Here is a 19,521-nt window from a genome sequence, read left to right on the forward strand (position 1 = left end):
CCAGCTTGTGCTTCTTCCAGCCCAGCGTTCCTCATGATGTACTCTGCATATAAGTTAAATAAGCAAGGTGACAATATACAGCCTTGACGCACTCCTTTTCCTATTTGGAACCAGTCGGTTGTTCCATGTACAGTTCCGACTGTTGCTTCCTGACCTGCATACAGGTTTCTCAAGAGGCAGGACAGGTGGTCTGGTATTCCCATCTCTTTAAGAATTTTCCACAGTTTATTGTGATCCACACAGTCAAAGGCTGTGCATTAGAGAGAGAGAATATGATGCTTGCAGAGACTTCAACCTCTTCTTCATAAAGAATTCTAATTTCCACGATGCATTTGCTATAAAGTTACTGGAAAGTTCATCTGCGTTAACTGTCAAAAAACTGGAAGAAGCTTTTTCTACTTAAAAGGATCAATTTCACTGCGTTTTTGTTAAATCTAACCTCTTTCACGGCCTTCATTTCAATGTCAAAAGCCAACATCTGGCCGTCTCCACTGTTAAGCACTCTGAGGAAATCCTGACTGTGGCAAGTTCTGTGCTAAGACCCTCCCTTACTTACTGTTTCCATGGCTTATTTGCTTGCTTAAGGAGAAACACTGGCGTTTTGCTGCTCTTTTGCCTTCCTTGCCCTGGGGGAGAGCGCGGTGTTCAGGTGTTCACAGCCATCTTGACTTCAGCGCCCTCTTCTGGTATAGTTTTAACTGAGATTTTTAAAGGGCAAGCTACCACCCATTTTAAATCTTTTGAAGTATAAATATAATTTCAACTAATATAAAATTAATGCCAGTGGTTATCCCATGAGTGAAAAACAACATGAAATAAATTTATATTGTCACTTCTGACTATAACTGACACCCTGCATAAATAAGAAAAGGCACAGAACAGTCATACGACCATGATGAGCCTCTTCCAACTGAGTTCAGAGGACCTAAGTTCAGAGACTATTGCTTTCTCAAACATCTACACATAGAAAAAAGGGAGTCTGCACACTTGAAAGATAACAGTCCTCAAACTTAACTCAAATACTAAATAGTCACTCACTTTCCTGATTTTCATTCTATTCCAAAATTAGCATTTTATAATTTAACTTTCTAATCCCCATCAACTTAAACATAAGAAGTTTACTTAAAACAGTTGACAGGCATTAAGGGCAATGAAAAGTGAGAGTGGAGATCCTATTCCACAAAGCCTTAGGCTCCTGCTGGAGAACCAACTGTGGTTCAGCCATGCTGTGGGACACTTTGTTACCGTTTTCAGTCACTAAGTCTTGTCTGACTCTTCGTGACCCCATAAACTGCAACACACCAGGCTCCTCTGTCCTCCACTACCTCCCAGAGTTTGCTCAAATTCATGTCCGTTGAGTCAGTGATGAACTATCTCATCCTCTGCTGTCCCCTTCTCCTTTTGCCTTCAAGTTTTCCAAGCATCGGGGTCATTCCAAAGAGTCAACTCTTCGCAGTAGGTGGCCAAAGTATTGGAGCTTTAGCTTCACCATCACTCTATCCAATGAATATTTGGAATTGATTTCCTTTTGATCTCCTTGCTGTCCAAGTGACTCTCACCACAATTTGAAAGAACGTAATCTGATTTTGGTATTGACCATCTGGTGATGCCCACGTGTAGGGTCGTCTCTTGGGTTGTTGGAAAAGGGTGTTTGGTGTGACCAGTGTGTTCTCTTGACAAAACTCTGTTGGCTCTGCTTTATTTTGTACTCCAAGGGCAAATGTGCCTGTTATTCTGGGTATCTCCTAACTTTCCACTTTTGCATTCCAATTCCCTGTGACGAAAAGAACATCTTTTGGTGTCAGTTCTCAAAGGTGCTGTAGGTCTTCACAGAACTGGTCAACTTCAGCTTCTTCAGCATCAGTGGCTGGGGCATAGATTTATTTGGATCACTGTAATGTGGAATAGTTTGCCTTGGAAAAGAATCAAGATCATTCTGTCATTTTCATTTCAGACTCTCTTGTTGACTACAAGGGCTATTCCATTTCTTCTATGGGATTCTTGCCCACAGTAGATATAATGGTCCTCGGAATTAAATTCACTCATTCCCATCCATTCTAGTTCACTGATTCCTAACATGTCAATATTCACTGTTGCCATTTCCAGATTGGCCATGTCCAATGATTTATGGACCTAATATTCAAAGTTCTTATATAATACTGTTCTTTACAGCATCTAGCTTTACTTTCACCACCAGACACATCCACAACTGAGCATCATTTCCACTTTCGCTCAACTGCTTTGTTCTTTCTAGAGCTATTGCCCTCCACTCTTCCCCAGTAGCAGAATGGACAACTTATCGACCTAGGGGGCTTACCTTCCAGTGTCATATCTTTTTGCCTTTTCATACTGTTCATGGGATTCTCATGGGAAGAATACTGGAGTGGGTTGCCATTTCCTCCTCCGTAGACCACATTTTGTAACAACTCTTCACCATGACCCGTCTGTCTTGGGTGGCTCATAGACTCACTGGGTTACACAAGCCCCTTCACCACAACAAGGCTATGATCAATGAAGGGGCTGTGGAATACTACTTAGCCATAAAAATGGATGGACTATTCATACACTCAAAAACTTGGATGGATCTCAAATACATGGTGAGAGGGAAAAAGCTATCTTAAAAAGGTCACAAACAATATGGTTCTATTGTGTGTTATTTTCAAAAGGACAAATTACAGAGCTGGAGAACAGACTAGTGGTTTCCAGGGTTACACAGGGAGGCACGACCATAAGTGTAACTATACAGGGCAGCACAAAAAAAGGTCTTCACGCAATGGAACAGCTCTGTATCTCGACTGTGCTGGTGGTTCCATGAATCCACACATAGTAAAATGACACAGAATTACACATAGTCATTGAACCAAAGTCAACTTCCTAGTTTTGATATTGTACTATGGTTACGTAAGATGTAACCAGTGGGGGAAACAGTACATGGGATGGACCACTATGCACTATCTTTGCAACTTCCAATGACTCTGCAGCGACTGGATCTAAAGAACAAGAAATATTACTGGAACTGCTCCACTATTTAAAAGTCTGGGCAATAGGAAAACCTGGCTTAAAGATCCAAATTCTTGTCCAACTCTACTAATGATTATCAATGTCACCCTGAGCCTCAGTTTGTTTGTTTTTAATCCTTTCTAGAATATAAAATACCCATATACCTTTCCTCCCCCAAATTTATTACACTAAACAGAATAATGTCTATGAAACTCCAAAGAACACAGAGATTATAGCCTAGGACAGACAAAAGAGAAGCAGCACGGCCTTCCAGATCAAAAAGACTTCACTTCAAACAAACCACAGTCCAGTTCTGGACAGTCTCTGTGCACCTAAGAAGTTACTTAATCTCACTCAGCACCGGTAAAACTGGAATGGCGTTACAATGCGATTAAACAGACCATTTCAGAGGGTCTGGCACAGAGAACATTCTGAATAAATATTATTACCCTTATTAACTATTTTTCCAGAAAACTGTTTAATTACCATAAAATCTATTTAATGAAAACTCTTCAGAGAAAAAGGAAAGTGTAGAAGGTTCAATCAATCATGTATCAATTTGCCTTTTTTAGGACAGTTTTAGGACAGTGAGCACCTATTCAACAGGGCTTTTTGGTTACTGAATCACTTCACAGGGGAAGTATTAATATAATAAATATCAATAGATGCCCCAAACTCCTGTTTGTATTAATTTCTTAAATTAATGACACTCTCGGCGAGGGCTTAAGAATCTTGCAGCTGTAAGCAAAGCACCCGCCGTTATAAGGACTGAGTCTGACCCACGCGTCGCACGCAGCGCAGGCCTCTTTCAGTCGCTAAGACGGCCGTGTGAGCTCACCCTCTCCATCTACCTCACTCCACTGTGTTGGTGTAAAAAACGTGAGTCTCCTATATGATGAGTATCTCAAAAGCACAAGAAAAACCTTTATTTTATGGAAGTTCTCCTTATGTTCAAGTAATGAAACAGACTTATCAGACGTACTCACTGCCACTGGCTTGACAATCCTCACTATCCAGAACACAACACCAAACTCAGAACTAAACTCTCTGAACTTAAAGTCTGTGTAGCTTATTTTCAAGATGCCCTTGAGTCCTCACTCAGAATCTATTTATTTGAACAGAACTCCAACTTTCAAATCTTATGACTCTGATTAGTTCCTGGCTTAAACAAATCAGACATTAAAAAAAACACACATTTTGGGGACAACCAGGTAAATCTGACTATGCATTGGGTTTTGGATATTAGGGAATTACGGTCACCTTTGTTAGGCTAATAATAATGCTGTGGTTACACAGGTATGATCTTATTTATTACAGACGCATCCTGAAGTGTTTAGGAATAAATATCATGGCATCTACAATTATTTCTAAATAGTTCAGGAAACAATTAATGAGGCGAGCGTGGCCAAAGGTGGCGGCCTGAGCTCCAAGGGTGTGAGCACTTGTCCTATTTCCCCTAGTTTCTCCCTGTAGCTTTTTCATAATGAAAAAGAACTTAAAGTTTGTAACTCCATGACAAAGACTTCCTGTCTGGCTTCCCATCCCCGTGTGAGAAAGTGAAATCAGGGACAGAAGCAGTAAGTGGAGGGAGAAGCGGGGAGGGGAGCTGCAATGAGGCCTGCTGAGAGCTGCAAGGAACGCAAGCTGACACTGAGAGCAAGGGACCCTGCAGTGTATCAGATGCAAACAAGGTCTGGGGCCTGCAGAGGGCGCTGCTCCGGTACCCAGCATACAAACCAGTATAATAATTAACAAAGACCGAGACTCTGGTCTTGTTTTTTATTACTAACTGACTGCCTAACCATGGTATTTTATCTTATATAAAAATAACCTTGCTGTACACCTGAAATTAAAGCAACACTGTAAATCAACCATACTTCAAAAAAAAAAGTTACCAAAAGGGAAGAGGAAAAAATTATATATAAAAGCAGAACTCCACGACAAGCAATATAAACACATAAACTTTTGACAATATTTCCAAATGTCTACTTCAAATGAACAACTTTACATTAAATAAGCATTTCCATGTTCTTACTTATCACATAAATGGTAACAAGGAATGCATGGAATGTAATCATTGAACCATCATTGCAAGCTAACCAATTTCCCCCTTTTCACACAGCACTGCAATGAACACCATTCCACAATTTTTTCCTTCTTTTGAAATATTTACTTGGGACAGTCTCCCAGAACTGAGATTAGTGGGTCAAAGGTATGAACAGATTACCAAGCTGTATTCTGCTTCGTACTACCCCCTCCACCACCACAAGCATACACTCATTTCACTACAACTTTATCTGAGACAGTGGTTTTCTCCCCACATTATAGAAGCAGAATCAGTACACAAAAACTGCCCATAACTAATGTATACAATCTGGTGAGTTTGGACATACATATACTTTCATGTTACTATGATCACAATCCAGGTAACAGACCTCGCCTTCATCTTCAAGGTTTCCAGGTTAAATTTTTATATTGTTAATTCAGCAGTCGTAAAATAATACCTAACTTGACAACGCCAAGTAAAACAATGAACAAAAACCCAACACTCTCCCATGTGCTCCTGCACCAACAACATTTACTCTTTCACAACATTTTACAAGTCATTTAATCTACTGGGACTTTGTATGTCTCCAAAAAACGAAAAGTATCAACCTCATTAGTACTCAAGGAAGCGAAAATTAAAGAAAGAGGTCATTTCTCACACATGAGATTGTCACAATGTCAAGACTGAGAGGTTCCAGTTAGTGAGATCACAGGAAACAGGCATTCTCACACATTGCTGATATGTGAGACTGTGAAATGAGATATGAGAATTTTTCATAATTTTCTAAATTATGAAAAATTTAGAATGAGAAACTAAGGGAAATAGTATAAACATTCATATCCTTGAAACTTAGGTCGTCACCTTCTGCCACGTTTACTTCATTAATTTTTCTCTGAACTATTTAAAAATGCATGCATTTGAAACTAATCTGAAAGTGTCTATTAAAATTATATGTATATTTTAACCAAGACATTCAACTTTTAAAACTCCTTCATGCAGGCATCTAACTTTTAAGACTACCACACAGAAACAAAGGCATCAGTGAGAAACAATGCATGGTTATTACATGGTGAATTGTAACAAACTAGAAAACTGGAACCATGCGGATGCCCACCCCTGTGGGAACAGCTGAATAAATGATGACTATCTGCATCGTGGACTATGGTGCAGGAGCTGGAGCGTTACTAACTCAGTAAGATATCCGTGATCTATATTGCTACGGAAGAAAGCAAGCAATTTTGTTATGATCACATAATTCTTTTTTAATTTTTGAAGAAAAAACCCTATGTATGTATGCATGTTATTACACGCCTTTGTGCTCACTATGGAGAGAGGTGAAGCAGACGCAGCAAACCAACGGCATGGCCTCTTCACAAGGGGAGAAGGGGCAGTGGGCCTCCACGTTACTTGACTTGTTTTCTGGCTTGTTAGTAACTTTTAAACGTCTATAGGTAGCAAAGATTATACTCAGTATCTCTCAAACGCCAGTCATCTCCCAAAGTGCACAACTCTATGAAGCAAGGTTTACAGAGAGGTCACTGAATGGTTCAATGTGTCCAATATGTCACAGGAGTAGGTAAGATTTACATTCTGTAAGGTTTACAACAAAAATAGCTAGGACTTTGAAAAAGTTTTGACACAAAAGAGCAAACAGGAAAAGAACTTTAATTTATGTTAAACACCTCAGCCCTCCTCCCCATTTAGATAACTGAAGCATTCCATTATCCAAATCACTGAGCTGTGCAAAACTCTCACCAAGAGTGTGTGAGAGCGCACAGAACCCTTCTCCCGCTCACTCCTAGACTCACTCGAGAGCACGGCAGCAATCTCGGAGAGAAGGATTTCCAGTCTACGAGCACCCAGAGAGCAAGAATCTTATTAATCAATTTCCTGACCAAAAGAAAACAGGAAAAAGCACCAAAGAGCATTCTAGTCAGTCTCTTCTAAAGAAAATCTTCGAATGAAGGGGAAAAAAACATTGTAGGAGACAGAGGTCCAGCGTTCCAATTTATCCAAGCTTAACATTTTAATCAATGTGTGTTATGTGTTATAGTTCTTAAAAGATAGCTGTTTGTTGACTGAAGATACTCACAAACTTTCAAAGGGCATTATCAGTGTTCCCAAGGGAGTGACAGCAATGCCACCACTCGTGAGTGGGAACCATGTTCACGTGCACACCCATCACACCAGGAAAGCCACCCTGATCAGTCATCGCCACAAAGTGGGGTTTTATCATGTTAAAATCACCACTGAAATCAGTATATGAAAAAATCAAATTTTAGACATTGCTCAATGAAAGAAACCAAAATCTTCAAAGCAGAAGAGAATCTTGTTTTTAAACATACCATGCCTACAATCTTCATCAGCTTGCCCATAGTTTTTCTGCAAAATAAAAGATACAAGATAAAGTTAAGTAGTTCAAGGCCTCTTAAAACAGAGATTTTATCAAAAGGCTGCAGCTTTGTTTCAAAGTTTAATCATTAATGTTGCAAATTTACTACTCACAGACCAAGGCTAACTCATGTACTGAGGATCACACAATCCTCTCCAAGGAAACCTCACCGCATACTTCCCTAGCCATTTACTCCCTCCTTCTCACCTCCTCTAACCTCAAGTCAGCAGAGCCCCCTACCCCATCCTCATTCTCAGCTACTCACTTTGCTGAGACAACAGCTATCCTGCAAAGAGATTGTCCATGAGGGTCACCACCCTGACTGCCTACTCCCTGCCCACCTCCTGCCTCCCACCTGTCCCAGGCAGAGCCAAGTCCTACCACCTGTGCAGATATGCCCCATGGCCTACTCAAGAACATCACTCTGGCAAGCCTCTTCTATTTCTCATACATCATTAATTTTTTTGTTTTCTTTCAGTTTAGTCCTATAAACAAACAAGTTCTTATTTCTCTCATCTGGAAAAATCCTTTTCTTGACTTCACTTCTCCCACTAGTTTCCATTCCTTTGTGTGTATGTGTGTGTGCGCGCGCTTCAATGGGGCAAAGTTCCTCAAGAATTGTATCACGTATTCAAATTCCTTCCATCTGACTTTCTTTTTTCAAACTTTCTCTTACCAGGCTTTCACTCCCCACTCCATGTTAATCACCAGTGGCTGCCACCAGTCAGATATATTTACATGCACCCATTTAGATACACTGTCATTTTTTGTCGATTTTCAATTCTCCACGTTTATTCCAGCAATGGACATGCTGAACATCTGCTCATTTGGACAGGTTCTCCTCCTTTGGCTCCCAGGACACCCTGCTCTCATGGTTTTCCTTAGCTTCATGGGTTGCTCTTCAGGATGCTTTGCTTCTTCTCCCCAAATCTTAAACCAGTGCCGTAAGACCAAGTCCTCAGTCATCTCCTCCTCTCTGCCTACACTCACTCCCTAGTGATCTAACCCAGGCCTGAGGCTCTTATCATCCACAGACCACAGACTCTGAAAGTAACACCTGCAGCCCAGACTTCACACAGGCACACCCAGCTGCTTACTCTGCATCTCTGGCTGGGTATCTAAGTGTCATCTCAAACTCAGTGCGTCCAAAATGAACTCTTTCCCATAAAACCTGCTCCCCATCCACAGATCCTCATCTCAGTGGAAGGCAACTCCACTCTTCCAACCACTCAGACATAAAAAGTCAAAGTCAGTGAACTACGACTGCTCTAGATCTCTCACTCTCTGCCTTCCATACACGAGGAAATCTGCTTCATCCTACCTCCAAATTATAGCCAGAACCAAACCACTTCTCACCACCTCCATGGTTACCATTTTGAATAAGCCACTTCATCTCTGGCCTCAGTTCAGTTCAGTTCAGTCGCTCAGTCATGTCTGACTCTTTGCGACTCCATGAACCGCAGCACGCCAGGCCTCCCTGTCCATCACCAACTCCCAGAGTTCACTCAAACCCATGTCCATTGAGTTGGTGATGCCATCCAGCCATCTCACCCTCTGCCATCCCCTTCTCCTCCTGCCCTCAATCTTTCCCAGCATCAGGGTCTTTCAAATGAATCAGCTCTTCGCAGCAGGTAGCCAAAATGTTGGAGTTCCAGCCTCAACATCAGTCCTTCCAATGAACACCCAGGATTGATCTCCTTTAGGATGGACTGATTGGATCTCCTTGCAGTCCAAGGGACTCTCAAGAGTCTTCTCCAACACCACAGTTCAAAAGCATCAATTCTTCGGCAATCAGCTTTCTTTATAGTCTAACTCTCACATCCATAAATGACCACTGGAAAAACCATAGCCTTGACTAGATGGACCTTTGTTGACAAAGTAATGTCTCTGCTTTTTAATATACTATCTAGGTTAGTCATAACTTTCCTTCTAAGGAGTAAGCGTCTTTTAGTCTCTGGCCTGTGGTGTTGGAGAAGACTCTTGAGAGTTCCTTGGACTGCAAGGAGATCCAACCAGTCCATTCTAAAGGAGATCAATCCTGGGTGTTCATTGGAAGGACTGATGCTAAAGCTGAAGCTCCAATACTTTGGCCACCTCATGCGAAGAGTTGACTCACTGGAAAAGACTCTGATGCTGGGAAAGGTTGGGGGCGGGAGGAGAAGGGGACGACCGAGAATGAGATGGCTGGATGGCATCACCGACTCTGTGGACATGAGTTTGAGTGAACTCTGGGAGTTGGTGATGGACAGGGAGGCCTGGAGTGCTGTGATTCATGGGGTCGCGGAGAGTCGGACACGACTGAGCGACTGAACTGAACTGAACTGAACTGAATCTCTGGCCTAGATTATTCTAATAGCTTCCAAACTAGTCTCTTTGCGTCTACTCTTAACCCTTATACTTTAAACTCTATTCTCAACACAGAGACCAAATAATTGCTATTATATTAGATCACGCCACTGCCCCGCTCAAAATCCCACAAGAGTGCTCTGCCTCAAGCAGAACAGAAACCAGACCTCACAGGGGCCTGGAGACCCCACAGGATGTAGTCACGCTGCATTGCCTCATCGTGTGCTTTACTCCCACACAGCGGACTCCAGAGCTGTCCCTCCAATGAGGTAGGCATGCCCCTGCCTGAGGAAGTCGGCACTGACAGCTCCCTCTGCCTGGAACTTAAAAATTGCAGCCCTATCATAGCCTAACCCTAACCCTCTACTTTATGTCTTTTTTCATGCAAACTGTTACCTTCTAACCATCCCAAGTGTTTACTTACAATGCGCATTCTTTCTTGCCTGCCCCTCCACAGTACTAGGAAAAGTACTATGAAGGAGGGATCTTTCTTTTTCACCAACGTAAAACGAATACCTAGAACAGTGTCCACCACATAGTCTGCACTCAATAAATACTTGCTGAATTGAGTAGATAGCCAAAAACGCTATACAGCACTAAAACTTCGAGGTCTTAAAAACACAGCTGCTTGCCGTCAAAGATATTCGGCGATCCCCAGCCCCTTCACATAACCGCCCAGCCCAGAATTTGGCGGTCTGCAGAGGGGAGGGCCAGCAGCAGTGCCCAACCAAAGAGAAAGGCCACTTAACACAGTGCTCCATTGGCTCAGTGACGCTGTCCACTCACCAGCTGCAAAAAGGAGGCAATTCTATACAGGAGACTCTCGATCTTGATGCTCTCCATCTCCAGCGGACACGGCCCTGTGCAGTCCGCCACGGAGCACTGGCCGAGACAGAGCAGGGCCTCTGTGCAGTGCTGCAGGGCCATCTCATAGTCCTGCTGCTTCAGGGACTCACATGCTCGTTCACATGACTGCTCAGCTCTTCTGTCTTCCATGACTCAGGGACAAAAATCCTAAGGACATGGAGAAAGAACAAGAGAAGGTCTCAAACACCTATTAATTATAAATTCTAGCCCCATTCCTATCTCAGCTGGCCTCATTATTTATCTGAATAGTTACTCTCAACCAGCTTTTTGATCAAGGTCACAGCTGAGCAGCAGCTACTGATGCTACAAAATCTATACTTTTCAAGTCAGGATCACACCACCAACAATACATCAAATTTATAAATGAGACAAATTTATAAATGAAACATGAGGCTGAGTATTACAAAACATAGCAAGCCATGAGGCTTCTCTTTTCTTTTATAACCAGAAGGTGAAGAAATGCTTCCCATACAACCTCCAACTTTCAGTCTAATAACTCTGCAACCAAGGCTACAGAGAATCAAAGTCCGTATCGCGTGGGATTTTTTTCCCACCAATACCAAAAACTTCACAAACAAAAAAGCTGGAATCAGAAACCAAAATTCTAATCCAAATCCACTGACTCCTGTGATCTGCTTCATATCTAAAAAAGAGCCTAATGTCACATTAAGCTGTTTGACCACCCAGTATCCATCCATCCCCTTTCCTGGTAATAAAAGCCCATGATTCCACTCTGAGTCATTACCTCTCCCCCACTCTGAGGAAATGTGGCCCCTGAAGAGAGGGCTCCACCAAAAAAGAAAAGAAAAGAAAATCAAGGGGTGTCATGTGACCAGAACTGGCCAATCTGAGTCTCATAGCCCCAACCTCAGGGACTGATTGGCTCAAGGTCAGATATGTGACCCCATAAGAACCAATGAGATATCATGAGACTTTTGCTGAGGCTTCTGGGAAAGAGGCTGGTGCTCTGTCCCTCTGAATCTAAACTCTGAGAGGCTACAGGGGGTGGATATGCTGCAGTCATTTTTCTATAAGCAAGGCCAACAACAGAAGTCCATCCAGGAAAAGGCAGAGCTGAGTCATGGGGAGAACCTGAGCCCCGACAACTTCACCTGAGTCCTGAGTCCAGCTTGCTGTGCCTGGACTTTGTAGTTAGGTGAGCCGAATTCAAATTTCTTTCTGGCCTAAGCCAGTTTTGGTGCTATTTCAGGCAGCGGGAAGCTAATTGATGTGTATGTACCTATCTGATTAGTACCTCACAGGATGTGAAAAACAACTGATAGTTCTCTTACAAAACAGTGTATATATACATGATAATTAGGCCACAATTACTGATTAATAATAAACAGTATAAAGAGAAAAATGTGGACATTTTAATAATAACAAGTATAAAGAGAAAAAAATGGAAGAAAAATGATTTAGTGTGATAAGTGGTTATCTTGACTATTGAAAATATTCCAAAACATTTGTTTAAATAATTTGATCATAAAGCTATTTCAGCAATAATAATAAAAGCAATAGCAAGAGCCATTTGCTGAATGTATACTGTGCCAGACGCCGCTGATATAATGTATACTGTGTCATCTCATTTCCTCATAATGACCTTACAAGGTGGGTGTCATTATCATTTCCACTTACAGATAAGGAAACTGAAGCACAGAGAAGTTGCTCACCCACAGTTATAATGGCAGGATTCAAATCCAGACATTCTGATGTAGCTCACACTTTTAGCTGGGACACTGACTGTGAGTTCTAATGATGTTCCAGTGGAGCAGAAACTGAAGACACTCCCAAAAGCATCAATTGTGAATATAATGTATCACTACTTTAACCCTGGAATAGTCTTAAGGACTAATTCCTACATAGTTCTGCATTATGAAAGTATACCTACCTGCTGCTGCTGCTGCTAAGTCGCTTCAGTCGTGTCCGACTCAGTGCGACCCCATAGACGGCAGCCCACCAGGCTCCCCCATCGCTGGGATTCTCCAGGCAAGAATACTGGAGTGGTTGCCATTTCCTTCTCCTGACCAGCTAGTAATTACCATTTTTTATAAAAAAAGTGTGAAGACCCCACCAACCTAAACCAATCGCATCCTTTTGTTAAGCAAACGTTCTAGATGGTCCCAAAACTAAGAAGTATATTAATTAGCACCACTTTCCCAGAAAATGATAAAATTCACACCTTCCCCAAAAGTCAACTTTATGAGAACATTCCCATCACTAAGTTGCGTTTTACCACTTTTATAGAATAGAAATTTATTTAAAAAATTTTCCATCTCAGTATAATACAAAAAAAGAAAAAAGCATGGAATCGACTTTATCAAAATTAAACATTTTTGCTCTCTGAAAAATGCTATTAGAAGAATGAAAAACAAAGGTAAAGACTGAGAGAAAACCAACTGCAAATACCTGAAAAGGGCGTGCACCCAGACACACGAAGTGCCCCAAAACTCAAGAGTGAGAAAACAACCCAGTGAAAAGCTGAGCAAAAGACTTCAGAAGATACTCCACTAAGAAGATATAATGATGGCAAGTAAGCACATGAAAAGATGCTCAATGGCGTCAGCCATCAGAGAAACACAAATTAAAACCATGATTAGATATTACTATATGCCTATTAGAATGCTGCTGCTGCTAAGTTGCTTCAGTCGTGTCCGACTCTGTGCGACCCCATAGACGGCAGCCCACCAGGCTCCCCCGTCCCTGGGATTCTCCAGGCAAGAACACTGGAGTGGGTTGCCGTTTCCTTCTCCAATGCAGGAAAGTGAAAAGTGAAAGTGAAGTCGCTCAGTCGTGTTGGACTCTTAGCAACCCCACGGACTGCAGCCTACATGCAGGCTCCTCCGTCCATGGGATTTTCCAGACGAGAGTACTGGAGTGGGTTGCCATTGCCTTCTCCAACCTATTAGAATGGCTAAATGAAAAATAATGGTAATGTCAGTGATGCAGAATAGCTGGAATTCTCATACACTGCTAGTAGGAATATAAAATGGTACAGCCACTCTGGGAAGAGGGTTGACAGTTTCTTATAAAATTAAAAATACACTCAGTATATCATCCAGCAATCCCCTCTCCCCACAGGCAGCTACCTTAAAGAAATGAAATCTATGTCTGCACAAAAATCTGTACACAAATGTTTACAGCAGCTCTATTCAAAAACGTTAAAAAAAACTGGAAGCCCAAATGTCCTTTAATTAGTGACAATAGAAAACTACTCAGTAATAAAAAGGAGCAAGCTTTCAACACATGCCATAACTTAGATGGAGCACAAAGAGGAAAAGAACCCGGTCTAGAAGTTTACATACTGCCCAATTCTATTTATATGACACCCTCAGAAAGACAAAACTAAAGGGGTGGAGAAAACATCAGTGGTTGCCGAGATTACAGGATGGGGACAGTTAACTAAAAGGACAGCATTAGGGAATTTTAGGGGGTGATAATATTCTGTATTCTGATTATACTGATGGCTGCACAATTACACATGTTACATTAATAGAACTGTATTACTAAAGGAAAAACTCCATTTTACTGTTTGATTATTTTAAGAAAAAAATGTTAATCATTTTAAAAATATGAGTATCAATGTCACAATGGACGTGGATTTTAAAAACTGCAAAGAGATAAAGAAGGGTAAGTTCGTTAATAAATGGAAAACCTGTACTTTTCCCTTCCAGTGAATGTACATTTCAGAGGCAAGAGTGTGGCCTCAGAAAGAATTTCTCCAAACAGATCAATGAGTAGTTCACTACATAAAAAACTTATGATACTTTTGAAGAATTCCATCAGAGCTAGAAAACTGGTCCAGGACCAAAAGTAAATACTGGAAGAAAACTGAAATCAACTGAGGTGGCAGGCAGACTGGCCTGGACTACGACACGTTCGGTGACAGCTGATAAGAAGGGCAGTGGTTTATAAGCGTCATTCTCATACCAACGTGGACTTCCTTCTGTGACAGTACAAGGAAAACCAACAGGTCACCTTGAAATCAAGTCACGAAATGTATTGATACCGTTATATTTTTAAAAATATTCTATTATTATCCTTAAACTGACTTTTCTTATTGTCATCGTCCTCTTTCATTTCTAAAAAATTAAATCTTACTTGATTAGAGACAGACTTCAAAAAACAAAAATGAACTATGATCAAACAGCAGGAACCAAAAGCAGTAACTAAAATTTCTTCAACCTAAATTGAAGATTATTTCTGTATCTCTGTCTTTTACATTTGTCTCCATTAGGGGAAAATAATTATCTACCTCATAATTAACTTGGCTGGAATGAATCAGACTGCATTTGTAAAAGTTTTAGAAGACCGATGAGTTGTACTAAAAGTTACCATTGTTTCCACCTGAACAGAAATGACTAACATCCATGGTGCTGGAGAAGACTCTTGAGAGTCCCTTGGACTGTAAGGAGATCCAACCAGTCCATTCTAAAGGAGATCAATCCTGGGTGTTCACTGGAAGGGCTGATGCTAAAGCTGAAACTCCAATACTTTGGCCACCTCATGCGACAAGTTGACTCACTGGAAAAGACTCTGATGCTGGGAGGGGTTGGAGGCAGGAGGAGAAGGGGACGACAGAGAATGAGATGGCTGGATGGCATCACCCACTCGATGGACATGAGTTTGAGTGAACTCTGGGAGTTGGTGATGGACAGGGAGGCCTGGCGTGCTGTGATTCATGGGGTCGCAAAGAGTTGGACACGACTAAGCAACTGAACTGAACTGAACTGACTGATGATCAGTCCTTCTTTAGAACCCACCTTCTCTTTAATTATTAAACTATATAAATAATAAAAACCATATGAAACCTGAAGAAAAATACAATAAAATACATAAGTTTTTTACATAACAAAACAAAGTTTAAACAAAAGAAATACTATAAAAAAAGTAGAGATTCATTTTTTTAAGTCAGTAATTTGCGTCTTGTCTGCCTCACACATTATTATTTTCCTTGTGGAAACCCAATTATTATTCTGAAAACAAGACGATTTTAGAAAGTACTGTACTGTGATGAAAGAAAAGCCAGACTGATACGGTATTAAGGAACCCACTGCAGAACGAGACTCCTCCTCCCTGCTGGACAGCACAGCTGTGGGAGACCCTGCAGCCAGTAAAGTGTGTACTGCTTCCTCAGGGATGAGACAGTCAGGACTCACGCTAGAGATAGCATCCTATAAAATAATACCCAAGCTTATCACCAAATAACCAGGCCACCCACAGTCTGACTACAACAGAACCTTCCCACCGTTCTCCACACAGGCCCCAAGCACAGTCCGGCCTGAGTCTCTGCCAATGCCTTTGGTCTACACAAACACCCTTCCCTCCTCTCTGTGGACCTAAATCCTGCCCAGCTTTAAATGCACACTTCAAGGTCTATTTCCCTACGGATGCTCCTCCCAAAACCAAAATTACTTCCTATAGGATAGTCTTCCTAAAAGGAGTACATCAAGGCTGTATATTGTCACCCTGCTTATTTAACTTATATGCAGAGTACATCATGAGAAACGCTGGGCTGGATGAAGCACAAGCTGGAATGAAGATTGCTGGGAGAAATATCAATAACCTCAGACATGCAGATGACATCACCCTTATGGCAGAAAGTGAAGAACTAAAGAGCCTCTTGATGAAAGTGAAAGAGGAGAGTCAAAAAGTTGGCTTAAAGCTCAACATTCAGAAAACAAAGATCATGGCATCCGGTCCCATTACCATGGCAAATTGATGGGGAAACAGTGACAGACTTTATTTTTTTTGGCTCCAGATGGTGACTGCAGCCATGAAATTAAAAGACGCTTACTCCTTGGGAGAAAAGTTATGACCAACCTAGACAGCATATTAAAAAGCAGAGACATTGTTTTGCCAACAAAGTTCTGTCTAGTAGAGGCTATGGTTTTTCCAGTAGTCATTCCTATATGGATGTGAGAGTTGGACTATAAAGAAAGTTGAGTGCCGAAGAATTGATGCTTTTGAACTGTGGTGTTGGAGAAGACTCTTGAGAGTCTCTTGGACTGCGAGGAGATCCAACCAGTCAATCCTAAAGGAAATCAATCCTGAATATTCATTGGAAGGACCGATGTTGAAGCTGAAACTCCAATTCTTTGGCCACCTAATGCGAAGAGTTGACTCACTTGAAAAGACACTGATGCTGGGAAAGATTGAAGGTGGGAGGAGAAGGGGATGACAGAGGATGAGATGGCTGGATGGCATCACCGACTCAATGGACACGAGTTTGAGCAAACTCCGAGAGTTGGTGATGGACAGGGAGGCCTGGCAAGATGCAGTCCATGGAGTTGCAAAGAGTCAGACATGACTGAGCGACTGAACTGAGCTGACAGGGTGGTCTACCTCTTACTCATCATTATCTTGGATGCCTTATGTGACCAACACAACTATCTTAGAAATAGGAGTCCTGTTTTATATCATCTATATTCCCATGACAACCATCCCATTCACTAAAACTATTCAATAAATAATTGAATTTCCTAAAGAGTTGACCTGCTGCTGCTAAGCTGTCATGTCTTCAGTCGTGTCTGACTCTGTGCGACCCCATAGACGGAAGCCCACCAGGCTCCGCCATCCCTGGGATTCTCCAGGCAAGAACACTGGAGTGGGTTGCCATTTCCTTTTCCAATGCATGAAAGTGAACAGTGAAAGTGAAGGCGCTCAGTCGTGTCTGACTCTTAGCAACCCCATGGACTGCAGCCCACCAGGCTCCTCTGTCCATGGGATTTTCCAGGCAAGAGTACTGGAGTGGGGTGCCATTGACTTCTCCAAAGAGTTGACCTAAGGTAACCTAAATGCCAAGCATTCCAAGAACTGTCCTGAACCAACTCAATTCTCATTCAAATGGCAATGTCATAGAGAGGGATGTTGTATTCTCTTTAAGTGCATTTGCTTTTATCCAAAACTAGAATCTGTGATGAATCTATGGGATACACAGAATATTCTGTGAAGTGAAAAAGCTTTATTTATTGTACTGTCCTTAATATTCGGCCAGACTTGCAATTTTTCTCTAAAACTCATAAAATCACTGAGTAAAGTATTAGAAGACAGAGTACACCTACTGAGAAGAAAACTAAAAGCTAAGATCATCAATCATATTCTACTTTGAATAATCTCTTTCATAAAGAGGTAAATTCTCCTAATTTCGAGAATGAATGAAATTCAATATAGCAAAGCAAAATGCTTTAAATACATAAAATAATATCCTGATGGACCGTCTACTATCTGTTTTAGTAACTTAAATTATGAAAAAAGAAACTCTAAATTTAAGAAGTTACATCATGAGCTAAAATGAAGACTTTTTTCCATCCATCACTTCAACTTTTCCTAACCCATTTGTGAGGACGGTCAGCAGTTCTGCATCAGTAATTCCAAATTATTTCTTGAAGACTCTGAGCCTCCTCCCAAATCATTTAACATGCTTACTAATCAATAAAGATATGAAAAAACAAAAACTCATATTTATAAAGCAAGCAAATTATATTAAAAGGCTGACTTTGCGAAAAGGTTGCTGCTTGCCAAGAGAATTTTATTATAAAACATTTTCTGTCATTTGTATTTCTTCATTTTCCCTTCCAGATTATCTGTGTAGCCTTGCAAACACATAATGATCCAAAACAGCTGAGCTTTAGTAATAAGACACAAACCAAGAGAGCCAACTGCACAATTAAAACAAAAGGGTACCACAACAATGGCCACCATCATCCCTCTTAAAGGCTGTCTTCAAATTACCAACAGTCTGTGTTCCACTATATTTTCAAATCAGATGTTTGAAATTCAGAACAGTGTTTTACAGAAACTAAGACCAGGGAGGGGTTACTTGAAAGACGTGAAATAACAAAAGCAGGTTATAAAATAATATCTACAGTGCAATTCCACTTTATAAGTAAAAAACAAATAGATTATAAAGTAATAGTCTATATTCCGGGCCTGGATACCTGTATATCTATATATAGAGAGATAAAATATATATAGAGAATATATATCTCTATATATAGAGAGATATCTATCTATCTATATCATTTTATCCATATATAGAGAGAATATTTTATATAAAAAGTCCAGAGAGAGATTAAACAAAATATTAAAAGTAAATATCTCCTTCCTCAAAGTCTTAACTCCAGCCTAATCATGGGGAGAACATCAGATAAATCCAAATTGAGGGACATTTTATGAAATACCTGAACCAGGACTCTTCAAAATTGTCATTAAAAAAAAAGAAAAATTTGAGAAACTGTCAGAGCCCAGAGGACATGACAACAACATCCAATGTGGATCCTAAGCAGGAAACGGACTGTTTGGAAAAATGAGAAATTCAAATAAAATCTGGAAATTAGCTAATACTAATTTTCCAATGATGATTTCTTAGATTTGACAAATGTATCTTAAAAACATAAGATATTAACAATGGCAGATTAAGAAAATATGAGAACTCTGACCTACATTAACAACTTTCTCTAAGTCTACAATTATTCCAGTATTAAAAGTAGGTATCTCTGAGTGGTAAATGACAGAGTTTTAAAAATTCTTTTGCATTTTCTAATTTTTTAACAAGCAACATGCTTAACTCCCTGATAGCTCAGTTGGTAAATCCACCTGCAATGCAGGAGATCCTGGTTCAATTCCTGGGTCAGGAAGATCCACTGGAGAAGGGATAGGCTACCCACTTCAGTATTCTTAGGCTTCCCTTGTGGCTCAGCTGGTAAAGAATCCACCCACAATGCAGGAGACCTGGGTTCGATCCCTAGGTTGGGAAGATCCCCTGGAGAAGGGAATGGCTACCCACTCCAGTATTCTGGCCTGGAGAATTCCATGGACTATACAGTCCATGGGGTCACAAAGACTCTGACACAACTAAACGACTTTC

General features: G+C 41.0%; 1 protein-coding gene across 4 annotated transcripts in view; it reads right to left on the bottom strand.

Annotated features, from left to right (window-relative positions):
• HELZ (helicase with zinc finger) overlaps positions 1 to 19,521 on the bottom strand; it is a 160,285-nt gene that overhangs the window by 114,028 nt on the left and 26,736 nt on the right. For all 4 annotated transcript variants that reach the window (XM_088829420.1, XM_055408786.2, XM_055408785.2 and 1 more), the window contains 2 exons: positions 10,572 to 10,799; positions 7,393 to 7,429 (listed from right to left, as the gene is read on the bottom strand). In XM_088829420.1, coding sequence (XP_088685546.1) covers positions 7,393 to 7,429; positions 10,572 to 10,781 — 247 coding nt within the window. In that variant the 5' untranslated portion in view covers positions 10,782 to 10,799. The remainder of the gene's footprint in view (positions 1 to 7,392; positions 7,430 to 10,571; positions 10,800 to 19,521) is intronic.

The sequence above is a fragment of the Moschus berezovskii genome, chromosome 20, assembly GCF_049115385.1.
Source record: "Moschus berezovskii isolate FMDL1 chromosome 20, NW_MosBer_1.0, whole genome shotgun sequence".
Taxonomy (NCBI): Eukaryota; Metazoa; Chordata; class Mammalia; order Artiodactyla; family Moschidae; genus Moschus; species Moschus berezovskii.